Source organism: Cebus imitator, unplaced genomic scaffold (genome assembly GCF_001604975.1).
Source record: "Cebus imitator isolate Cc_AM_T3 unplaced genomic scaffold, Cebus_imitator-1.0 Scaffold339, whole genome shotgun sequence".
In the NCBI taxonomy this organism is placed as follows: domain Eukaryota; kingdom Metazoa; phylum Chordata; class Mammalia; order Primates; family Cebidae; genus Cebus; species Cebus imitator.
Window position 1 is genome coordinate 521,567 of NW_016107654.1, and position 12,002 is coordinate 533,568.

Consider the following 12,002-nt stretch of genomic DNA (forward strand, 5'->3'; position numbering starts at 1 on the left):
CCATGACATCACCGCCAACACGATTCCCTCCCCCTCCATGACATCACCGCCAACACGATTCCCTCCCCCTCCATGACATCACCGCCAACACAATTTCTTTGAATGGCTTGTATAAAACTAAAGAAAAATTTTTTTCATACACAAACCAGCTATGAGTTCAAAGATATTAAATGTAAACATTTCTTAAGCATAAACTTTGAACTTTAGATGGCTAAGTTTGGGGAATCACCATTATAATAAAAACTGGAGTATTATTTGGAGATAGAAATGGCTTCAGAAGTGGCTTCACAAGAACTAACAGAGAAAATGGGTCAGAAAAAGGCTATACTTGAGCATGTCTGTGGTCTGCTGACCACACCCTACAGCAGGTCACTCTCTGACGGCAACCCCAGGAAATCATATCCAGGGCAGTCAAGAAGGAGACACTATTTTTATTTTACATCATGAGACTGACAAATACACTTCACCTCAGACAGGCTGGAGGAGGAACCCTGCGACGGATGGATGGCATCATTGCTGGGTGCACAAGCAGCGTCAGCCAAGCGTGAGACGACGCCCGGTACCCTCCTTCCTGGCTCTGTTCTTCCTGGTGCTTATCACCTCGAACACAACAGACCTGATCATCTGTCATGCTGACCGTCTGTCCTTCCACCCTAGGACATTGAGTCCTGTGAGCGCAAGCGCTTCATCTGTTCACCAGTGTACTCTGAGCACATCAACGTGCCTGGCACCTCATGTGTGTGTTCTGAATAAACAGCTGTGTTTTAAAAACCCTTAGCAAAACAGAGTAAGTGGAAACTTCCTTAACTTGGAGAAGGCTATATACCAAATCCTGCAGCAAATGTATACAGGTATTGATTGACTTACGACCTATGCAACTTAAGACCATTCGACTTTACGACCACAATAGCTAGCCACGACTGCTCCACGTCTGGCAGCGTAAACGTTGCCCAGCTGGGCGTACGACAGTGCAGACCAGCTTCTGGCAGCACTACCATCTCCGCGTGCACCATTTCAACTGTTATCCCAGACTCGGTACAGCAATTTGTGTTTTGTGTCTTGGATATTTTTCATCAAACCCCTCCCAAGATGTCTACCAAGAGGAAACTGTCTTTGTCTACACCTCAGCCTGCTAAGAAGGAAAGAAAGGCCATCGATCTCGACATGAAAATGAAGGTAATTAAGCAGTACGAAGGAGGAAAGAAAGTGAATGTGATCGCACGTGATACGAAGTTATCACATTCAACTGTGTTGACGATTCTGAAACATAAAGAAAGAATTCATGAAGCTGTGAATGGTTCTGCACCCATGCAATCAACAGTTATAACAAAGCAACCAAGCGGGCCCATCCAAGAAATGGGGAAATTGCTATATATTTGGATGGAAGATCAAATTCAAAAACGGACACCATTAAGTCTTTTTACTGTACAGATGAAGGCGAGAAGTCTATTTCAGACTCTGAAGGAGCATGCTGGAGAAGATTACAGTCAGGAATTTGTAGCAAGCACTGGCTGGTTCCAGAGATTCAAGAAAAGATTCCAAATGCATAGTGTTCGAGTGACTGGAGAAGCAGCGAGTGAGGATGAGGAAGGAGCACGTACGTTTGTTGATAGTCTGGATGAATTAATTACAGGTGAGGGATATCTAGCAGAACAGATTTTCAACGTTGATGAAACTGGATTATTTTGGAAACGGATGCCAGCAAGCAATTATATTCACAAAGAGGCCAAAAGCATGCCGGGATTTAAAGCATTTAAGGATAGGCTAACTCTGCTGCTTGGTGGGAACATCGCAGGGTTTAAGCTGAAGCCGTTCTTAATTTATCACTCACACAACTCGCGTGCGTTCAAAAATGTTAACAAGCACACACTGCCCGTCTACTTTCATTCTCAACGTAAAGCATGGATGACACAAGGACTGTCTGAAGACTGGTTTATGAACTGCTTTATTCCTCAAGTTCGAGAATATTGTTTGGAGAAAGATATTCCTTTCAAGATTTTATTGCTACTCGATAATGCGCCTGGACACCCACCACATCTAGGCGATCTCCATCCAGATGTAAAATTTGTTTTTCTTCCTCCAAACACGACTCCACTCATCCAGCCTATGGGCCAAGGTTCGATTGCTACATTAAAGGCCAACTATCTCTGAACCACCTTCGCTCAAGCAATATCCTCTATAGATGCTGACTCAGAACTAACATTGCGAGATTTTTGGAAACACCACAAGATTTTGACGTGTATCAAGAATATCGCTACCGCCTGGGAGGCTGTGATGACAAAGTGCATGAATGGCATCTGGAAAAATTGTGTTAAGTGCTATGTTAATGATTTTGACGGATTTGACAGTGAACGTGAACTTGAAACAATTCGGGAAAAAATGGTAAAACTCGCTAAAGACTTTTCTTTGGAGTGTGAAATGGAAGATGTCGGAGAGTTGCTAGACAAAGAATCCGGAGAACTTACAAATGAAGAGCTAATCAAACTGGAAGAAGAAAGAGTGGCGGAAGAAGAAAGAAGAGAAGCAGAGAAAGAAGAGGAGGAGCCAGAAAGAAAGTTCACCACTAAGGGATTATCAGACGGTTTATCTTTACTGAATAAATCTCTTTATACATTTCGAAGCAATGGACCCAAACATCGAACGATTTGCAAGGATTGAACGGATAGCGCACGATGTGTTTCATCCGTATCGTGAAATTTATGAAGAAAAAAAGAAACATACAATTCAGACCAAGCTCACCATGTTTATGAAAAAACCAGCTCTCGTAACCCCAACTGCTGCCTCAGATGACGACATCAACGATCCGCAGCCAAGCTCCAGCGGCCGATAAAATGTTTCGTACATGTTTATATATTTTGATATGTTTTGCAATTGGGAAAACATGTCCTATGGTATTTTTTACACCTGTATTTTGTATTTTTGTATGCACCTGTATTTTGTAATTTTGTATGTTTTGCAAATATTAAACCAGTTGTACTGGTAATGCAGTGTTTTACTTAAACCTGACGAATGTAAAAATAAGAAACAAAATGGTGTAGAGATGATACAAATGGCATAAAAGGAACAAAGAAAATTATGATATATAATGATAATGAAAGAAAATTATGATAAAATATGACTTAAAGATTTTTATAACATCATTTCACAGTACTGTACATATACCTACTCAACTTACGACCAAATCGTGTTACAACCGGTCTGTCGGAACCAATCGTGGTCGTAAGTCGAGCACTAGCTGTATTTAAATGTTAAACTACTCGCATATAAGATCTATTGACACTACCAGTGTCTAACATAAAAAGGCAATGTGGATAACACCAAAGTGAAAGAGAAATGTGAGGGGCAGGGCCTAGAAACGAAGGCAAACTGTTCTCACCTGCCCCTGACACCATCATTCACTTAAAACAACAGAACCAATTAGCAACTAAAACACAAGGGTACAACAAGACTGCTGAATTTGAAATCGTGTTACAAAATCAAGGACATTTCTTTGTATCAATATAACCTAGAAAATGTAAGAAAAAAGTATCATTCACAAAAGTAAGGAAAATTACAAAGGATATTAGAAAATCTGCCAAGATTACTCAAAGCCAACATGTTGGGGGGGAAAAAACGTTAAATGGAGGGCATTTCGTCCTCCTAAATGGGATGACAACATTACAAAGCTGCCAAGTGCCCTCGAATTAAGAAATCTATCGGTTGGGCACAGTTGCACACACCTGTAATTTCAGCATTTTGGGAGGCCGAGAAGGGACAACTGCTTGAACCCAGGAGTTCAGGACTCACCTGGGCAACATAGTGAGACTCCATCTGTACCAAAAATAACAAAATTAGCCAGGCATGGAGGTGCACACTTGTAGTCCCAGCTATTCAGGAGGGTGAGGCAGAAGGATCACTTGAGTCTAGAAAGTCAAGGCTATAGTAAGCTATGATTGCCCCACTGCACTCCAGCCCAGGTGACAGGCCTCATACTGGGAAAAAGAAAAAAAAGGGAACAAACTGAATCCAGCTCCCCTTCCCCACCAAAAAATTGGTGAGGGGAATTAAACACCATGAACAAGTGGGATTTAACCCCAGAAATGCAAGGTTGGTTTAATAGCTAAAAAGGAATTAATATGCCAAATATGAATAGAACAAAATAAAGGACAAAACCACATAAGCATCTCAATAGACAGAAAAAAATCAACACCTCTTCATGGTCAAAACACTTAGCAAATGGTTTGCTAAGAAAAGAGAACTTCCTCAATCTGACACAGGGCATACATGAAAAACCTACAGTGAACATCACACTTAAAGGTAAAAGCCTGGAAGCTTTCTCCCTAAGATCAGAAACCAGACAAGGATGTCCATTCTTGCCACTTCTATTCAACCCTGCAATGGAGATTCTAAGTAGGGCCATCAAGGAAGAAACAGAAATAAAAGGTAGGTAGACTGGAAAGGAAGAAATCAAATGAGCTCTAAAGATGGCACAAGCTTTTATACAGAAATTCCCAAGGAAGTCTAAATTATTAGAACTAATAAAGGAGTTTAGCAAGGTTACCCGATATAAGATCAATATACAAAAATCAACTATATTTCTTTTTTTTCTGAGATGGGTTCTTGCTCTGTTGCCCAGGCTGGAGTGCAGTGGTACCATCTCTGCTCACCGCAACCTCTACCACCTGGGTTCAAGCAATGCTCCTGCCTCAACCTCCCCAGTAGCTGGGATTACGAGCACAATGCCTGGCTAATTTTTGTATTTTTAGTAGAGAAGGGGTTTCACCATGTTGGCCAGGCTGTCCTGACCTCGTGATCTGCCCGCCTTGGCCTCCCAAAGTGCTGGGATTACAGGCGTGGGCCACCGCACCCAGCCAATCAATTGTATTTCTACACAGTACCAATGATCAAACTGAAAAAGAACTTTAAAAATAATTCTATTTAAAATAGCATCAAAAAATATAATACTTAGGGGCTGGGCATGGTGACTCACACCTGTAATCCCAGCATTTTGGGAGGCTGAAGAAAGCAGATCACTTGAGCCCAGGAGTTCAAGACCAACCTGGGCAACACAGGGAGACAGTGTCTCTTTTAAAAAAAATTAGCCTGGTGTGGTGGCTCACACCTGTGGTCCCAGATTCTTGGGAGGCTGAGGTGGTAGGACTGCCTGAGCCCAGGGAGGTGGAGGCTACAGTGAGCTGTGATCACACTGCAGCCTGGATTACAGAGGGAGACCCTGCCAAAAGAAAAAAAAAAAACCCTAGAATAAGCCCTCACATTTAAAGCCAACTGATTTTCAATGAGGACAGAAGAACAATTAAATGGGGAATAAAGGTCTTTTTCAAAAATGTTGCTGGGACAACTGATTAGTAACTTGCGAAATAATAAAGTTGGTCTCCTACTTCAAACCATATATAAAAATTAACTCAAAATTGATCAGACACCCTAAATAAAAAGATAAAACTATAAAACTCCAAGAAGAAAAAAACAAATGTGTTTGTGATCTTCTATTAAGTAATGATTTATTAGATGTCAGACCAAAAGCACTAGCAGCTAAAGGAAAAAAAAAAAAACAGGTTAGGTGGACTTCATGAAAACTAAAAACATCTGTACTTCAAAGGACACTGTTAAGAAAGGGGAAAGACAAGCCACAGACCAGGAGAAAATATGTGCAAACCACATGGCTGATCAGGGAGTTCACTTACATGAAGAACTCTGAAACTCAACAATAAAAATCAATCCAATTTGAAATCACAGAATCTAAAGAGACATTTCTCCAAAGAAGACACCAAGATGGCCAATTAGCACACACAACAACGCTCACCATCACTGGCCGTCAGGAAAATGCACACCAAAACCACAGTGAGATGCCACCTCACACCCACCAGGACGGCCACAGACGCTAAGAACGGTGGCGAGGATGTGGAGAACCTGGAGTCTTCTGCAGTTGCTGCAGGGAGAGCGAGACGGTGCAGCCACCGTGGGGTCCAGCAGTTCCCCAGAGCAGTCAGTCCGCGGCTCAGTGGCAGCGTGCACAGGAGCAGGGCACAGGCAGGGCCTCAAGGGCAGTGCAAGAACGCGGTGCTTTTGGCATCCGGCATCGCGTAGGCAACAAGTCCCACTAGAAAGGTCAAAGGAGGGGTGACCACAGAGAGAGGAGGAAAGAGCCAGAGGGCACTGGAGCCGACAGAAGAAACAGTTCAAAGACACAGATAGGACGGCAACAGGAAGGAGCCAAAGAACAGGAAGAAAACACCCAGTCAGGCTGCAGGAGGGCGACGGCACACGTGGGGGTGGGAGCAACTCTGGAGGGCGGGCCGGGGGTGGCAGCGGAGGCAGGCAGCTGTCCCCACAGTGCACAGCCACTGGGTGGATGGGCACCCACAGGCACTGAGGGGCCGTCTGGGGTGCAAGGAGGACACGGCAGAGGCCACAGCCTGCAGTCCATGAGGGGCCAAGCAGGCTCCAGCCGGGAAAGTCTTAGGCAAGGCCAGTGTCTGAGCTGCTCCCACAGCTGCCACCCTTGTGGGGTCCAGCCACAACACTGTACTCCAAAGCTGCCCGGCTCTCCATTCACTGTGGAGCACAGCACAGTTCATGTGGCGCCATCGCCCTCATTTCCTGGGGGCGCTCTTGGTGCAAGCTCTACAAGCACGTGGGAACCCTGCACCACACCTTACAGAGGAGGGGGGCAGCGCCAACTGCGCTCACCCTGCTCGCCCTCCACCTCCTGGTAACCACTGCTGTCCTCCACGTCTCTGCCACAAAACTGGAGCCATGCAGTTTGTGGCCTTTTGGGTCTGGCCTCCTTCACTTAACAAACCGTATATAAGCTTCGTCCTTGGTGCGGCATGAGTCCTGCTGTGTGTTCTTCTGTGCTGCTGACCACTGTCCCACTGTACGGATGCACCACACTCTGTTCATCCAGTTCATTATCAACTGAGGACACCTGAGTGTTTCTGGTTTTCAGTGACATGAACAATGCTGCTACAAACATTTATGTGGCCCCTCACTTTTAATTTTCTGGGTGTACTTTAAGACAAGAACATGCAGGGTGTTTGCTCTTCCTGCCTGGACAAATGTGTTCTCTCTCTGGCACAGCTTTTGTGTGTGCCTGTGCCATTGTGTCTATTTAGGAATGGGACACATGAGAAACTACACCATAAACCTAGGTAAAGCCAGAAAGTCAGAAGACGGGGACAAATTAAGCGAGGAAGAGCGGCAGGCTTCCAGGCTGGAGGAGCGCCGCTCCTGGCCCTCGGTGCAGAGCGCCCTCACCTTCTCCCAGCAGCTCGGTCTTCACACAGCAATCCTGCTGAGGCTCCCCTCTCGCCGGAACTGCCTGTTAGAAAGAAACAACAGCCATCAGCCGGGTTCATAGGGAGGCCAACTGTACAACACGTCAACACAGCTTTTCCAATGGTCATCATTTGGAAAAAGTCAAAAAATCACGGTTACAAACTTCACCATTAGCTGCTGGACAGTCAGACTTATTCCTGCCAGCGGTACGGTCACCTCCAAGAGAAGAACTGGCACTGAGAACACAGTCCAAGGAAGCTTCTGTTGTATTTCTATTTTTGGAGACAGTTTTTTAACAATAAGAACTTATTCATGTATTATTTATAGAATTAGGTATCTGAAATCTTTTGGCTCTGTTACAGGAACGTTACAATTTATTTCAAAATGTATTCTGCTGCTGACAATAATTCATATATGTCAAATGTCCAACCTCCTACAAAAAATTATACAAATAGATAAAACAATTCAATAAGAAACTTAAATCACTAAATATTTGAGATTAAGCATCTAGTATGTAGATGCATATATTGTACAAGGCCTCTTAAAACTTTTTTTGTTGTTGAGACAGAGTTCGCTCTCTCACGCAGGCTGGGTACAGTAGTGAGATCTCTGCTCACTGCAACCTTTGCTTCCACAGTAGCGAGATCTCTGCTCACTGCAACCTTCGCTTCCACAGTTCAAGCGACTCTCAGGCCTCGGCCTTCCAAGCAGCTGGGACTACAGGTGCACACCACCACACCGGCTCATTTTTGTATTTGCAGTAGAGACAGGGGTTTCCTCATGTTGGCTGGGCTGGCCTCAGACTCCTGATCTCAAGTGATCCGCCCACCTCGGCCTCATAAAGTGCCGGGATTAGAGGTATGAGCCACCGCGCCTGGACATTTTTTTTTAAAAACAAAAATCCTTGCCTTCAAGAAGCTTAGAGTCTGGTTGGAAAAGGGAACACAAACACATAAAACAGTCATAGCAAGGACTCTCCCAACACAGCAGCAAGACCATGGAATCCAAGAAAAGGCAGCAGAGAGTCCGCACAAGCCCCACCCACATCAGGGGCCTGGGAGGAGGGGTGCTGACCACAGCAGGCACCTGCACACGCCCCGCCCACATCAGCGCCCCCTGGGAGGAGGAAGGGTGCTGACCACTCTAGGCAGTTTCAGAGGCCAAGCTGCAAGGTGGGAACGGTCAGGCTGACAACCAAGCCTGATGATGTGATACTGCAGAAACCCCTTCGTGAAGCCACTGGAAACTGGAAGTGGGCAGGAAGCCTCCGGGTCAGTGTGATAAAATATGAGCAACTGAGTCAGGCATATTTGGTGCTCCAGGAGTCCAGGACCAGATGAGGAAAGGCACAGACACGTCCAAGGTCACTAGGAGCAGCCGGTCAGACAGCTGCAGAAGGCCGACCACGCCCTGTTTCCATCCAGCAGGTAAAAAGTATAAGAGCTTGCAAAAACCTGGGTGTCCAGCATCTGGATGAGAAGATGTGTCAACAGTGGAGCCTCTCAACAGACCAGCTCCTCCTCACAAAGCAGACACCAGGCCGGGCCCCACCTGTGGTGGATGTGGCTACTGCTTTTCAGGGTTCAGATCCATGACCTGGCTGCCCTCTGAGCCGACTTGGTAACACCTGACCTAACTGCATCGCCTTCCTCAGGAGCTGGTCTCGGCAACGGTGCCCAGCCCACCCCTTCATGGTCAGGCGAGGGGGACCAGGTACCCATCTCCCAGCCCCCCATCACCCACTGCCAAACCAGGGACAAGCAACCCAGCTGCTCATGCCAGCCCTCAAGCATACAGGCACACTACCTTTCCTGCCCAGCACAGCTGTACGACAGCCAGCAGCCTGCACCCTCCGAATCTACCCACCAACAGGAGGTCTCTGGGATCCCCGCAATCCTTCTAGGAGTCCAGGAGGTCAAAATTAATTTCATAATAACACTAGAACCTCAACTGCCTTTTTTACAGAGACAGTGCCCAAGCAGTGGTGTCAGCCCTGCCGAATCAACGAGGCCCAGGCACGGAAGAGTGTTCCAGCAAATGAACTCTTGACCCCTAGGCACTTGGGGGCTCACCTGCGAATGCCCTGGATGGGGCAGTGAGATGCTGGCCTCACTCAACATCGGCCTCCAACGTTCCATGTCAGGGGAAGGGGCAAGCAGAGGCCAGGTGCAACGGCTGGGTGGAACCCAGTGTTCCTCACTCACAGAGCAGCTTCACGTAAAAGAACAACTGGCAAAATCTATGCTACTCAAACCTGGACATTTGACAGACATTTTCACAAAACAGAGCGAACCTCAAAGAAAACAACCAGTAGTCTCTGTTGCCAATGTTAAAACTCTACCTTTTGAATTTCTGATACACGTGTAAATGTGTACCTGTCCCCTGGAGCCTGGCAGCTTCCCCTATTTAAAGACTTTCCTTATGACATGCGAGGTGCCATTAGTGACTATGACTTTTGATACACATAATAAAATGTGTCAACATAGGGAAGATCTTCCTAACAAGGTGAGTGACAGGGTTCCCCAAATGACCAGTGCCTAATATTCAAAATCACACATGGGCAGAAGATGCATTCAACATGGGCTTTGACGTCAGAGGAAGAAGGTCATTGATACAGTTTCGCCTTGTTGAGTTTTGATGTAGTATCAAAGCAGAATATCTGCAATTATCTCAAAAGATATCTAAAGCCTTCTCCCTTGCCAACCACACGTCTATGTAAGGCCAGATTTTCTTCATAGGAGCCAGTATCACCTCCAGCTGGGTGCAGAAGCCGATCTGCAAATCCAGCTGTCCCTCTGATTAGCCAGATGTGACAGAGATGGACCAACATGGAAAACAATGCCACTCAAATGATTTTTTTTCATTCAGAAGTACTTTACACAAAACTGTTGTTTTCCCTAACATGTAAATGTTACATTTACTTTGCTTTTAAATAATTATGTGATTTTTTTTAACGTCACAGTTTTCATTTCTTTTACAGCAATTATCATTAGATACAACCCAATAAACAAGAGCCCTCAACAGCTTTTACAAGTAGGGCCTTGAGGCACACCAAAGACCCAGCCCGCCCCGGCACAGCTCTGCCAACAAGGTCTCCTGGCCTGAGATGGGCCGGGTGGAGCACAGCAAGGCAGACGTCACGAAGCTGCTCTGCAGGCATTCCCGGCACCAGCTGTGCCCCTCACATGCTGTCCCATCCTGGAGGCGCTCTGCAGGCATTCCCGGCACCAGCTGTGCCCCTCACGTGCTGTCCCATCCTGGAGGCACTCGCCAACCCCTCTCCCTCTCACAGTCCTCGTCACCACCAGCAGCCACAAATCCTACCCATGAAATTAAGTTTTGTAACCTTTTGAAAAAATTTTTTAGAATGCTATGTAACACACTACCAAATAATGTCTAAGTACCCACTCTTCTGCTGTGCCTAACCCAACAGCATTCAGAAACCTTGTGACAAGCCCTGACCAGCATGCCGGGCCTCACACCAGTGTCAGGGCCAGAAACAGCACAGACGCCTCTGCCTGCTCAGTAGCAGCCCCGGTGCTCACTTCCGAAAGGGTCAGCTGAGGATGGCCCAGGGCACAGGTGGAAAAAAAAGGGCTTACCGCCAGGGAGGAGGGAGGCCGGGCAAAGGAACACAGAGCAGGCTCTTCAAGGCAACAGCTCTGCCCTCTCCTCCAGAGCCGTGCCTCTCCAGACTTCCAGGAGGCTGGGAAGGTTTTCTCCCAGCAAGGGATGCTGCTTCCACAGCCCAGGGGCTGCCATGGGAGCAGCATCCCTTGCTAGGATAAAATCCCAGTCATACTAGGGGAGCTCCTGAGGCTGTTCTCTGAAGCACCAGAGGCTGGCTCCCCTGGTATGGCTGCCAAGTCTCCTTTAGGCTGATGGATTCTAGCATTTTATGAAACCTCCAGATTAAAGACAAATTAGTTTACAATACAAATGTAAATTATAGGCCAGGTGCGGTGGCTCATGCCTTTAATCCCAGCACTTTGGGAGGCTGAGGAGGGCGGATCACAACCGAGACCAGCCTGGCCAACATGGTAAAACCCCATCTCTACTAAAAATACAAAATTTAGCAGGGTGTGGAGGTGGGGGCCTGTAGTCTCAGCTACTCGGGAGGCTGAGGCAGGAGAATTGCTTGAACACGGGAGGCAGAGGATGCAATGAGCCCAGATCGTGCCACTGCACTCCAGCCTGGGAGACAGTGCAAGACTCCTGATAAATAATGTTTCAATAAAAAGGGGAGGTTGGCAAAAAAAAAATTAAAAATATATTTAAAAGAAAAAGGGGGCCAGGCGCAGTGGCTCACGCCTGTAATCCAAGCACTTTGGAGGCCAAGGCGGGCGGATCACCTGAGGTCGGGAGTTCAAGACCAGCCTGACCAACCTGGTGAAACCTTGTCTTAATAAAAAAATGAAATAAAATATTTTTTAAAAAGGGGAGGGGGGAGGCTGGGCACAGTGGCTCATGCTTGTAATCCCAGCACTTTGGGAGGCTGAGGTGGGTGGATCACCTGAGGTCAGGGGTTTGAGAACAGCCTGGCCAACATGGTGAAACCCCATCTCTTCTAAAAATGAGCTGGGTGTGGTGGTGAGTGCCTGTAGTCCCAGCTACTCAGGAGGCTGAAGCACGAGAGCTGCTTGAACCTGGGAGGCAGAGTTTGCAGGTGGTCAAGATCCAGCCACTGCACTCCAGCCTAGACAACAGAGCTGGTTTCCTTCTCAAAA

The 12,002-nt window shown here is 46.7% G+C and overlaps 1 protein-coding gene across 2 annotated transcripts in view; it reads right to left on the reverse strand.

The window, feature by feature from the left end:
- Window positions 1–12,002, reverse strand: part of EHMT1 (euchromatic histone lysine methyltransferase 1) — a 220,703-nt gene that overhangs the window by 126,468 nt on the left and 82,233 nt on the right. For both annotated transcript variants that reach the window (XM_037730327.1, XM_037730326.1), the window contains exon 2: window positions 7,255–7,320. In XM_037730327.1, coding sequence (XP_037586255.1) covers window positions 7,255–7,320 — 66 coding nt within the window. The remainder of the gene's footprint in view (window positions 1–7,254; window positions 7,321–12,002) is intronic.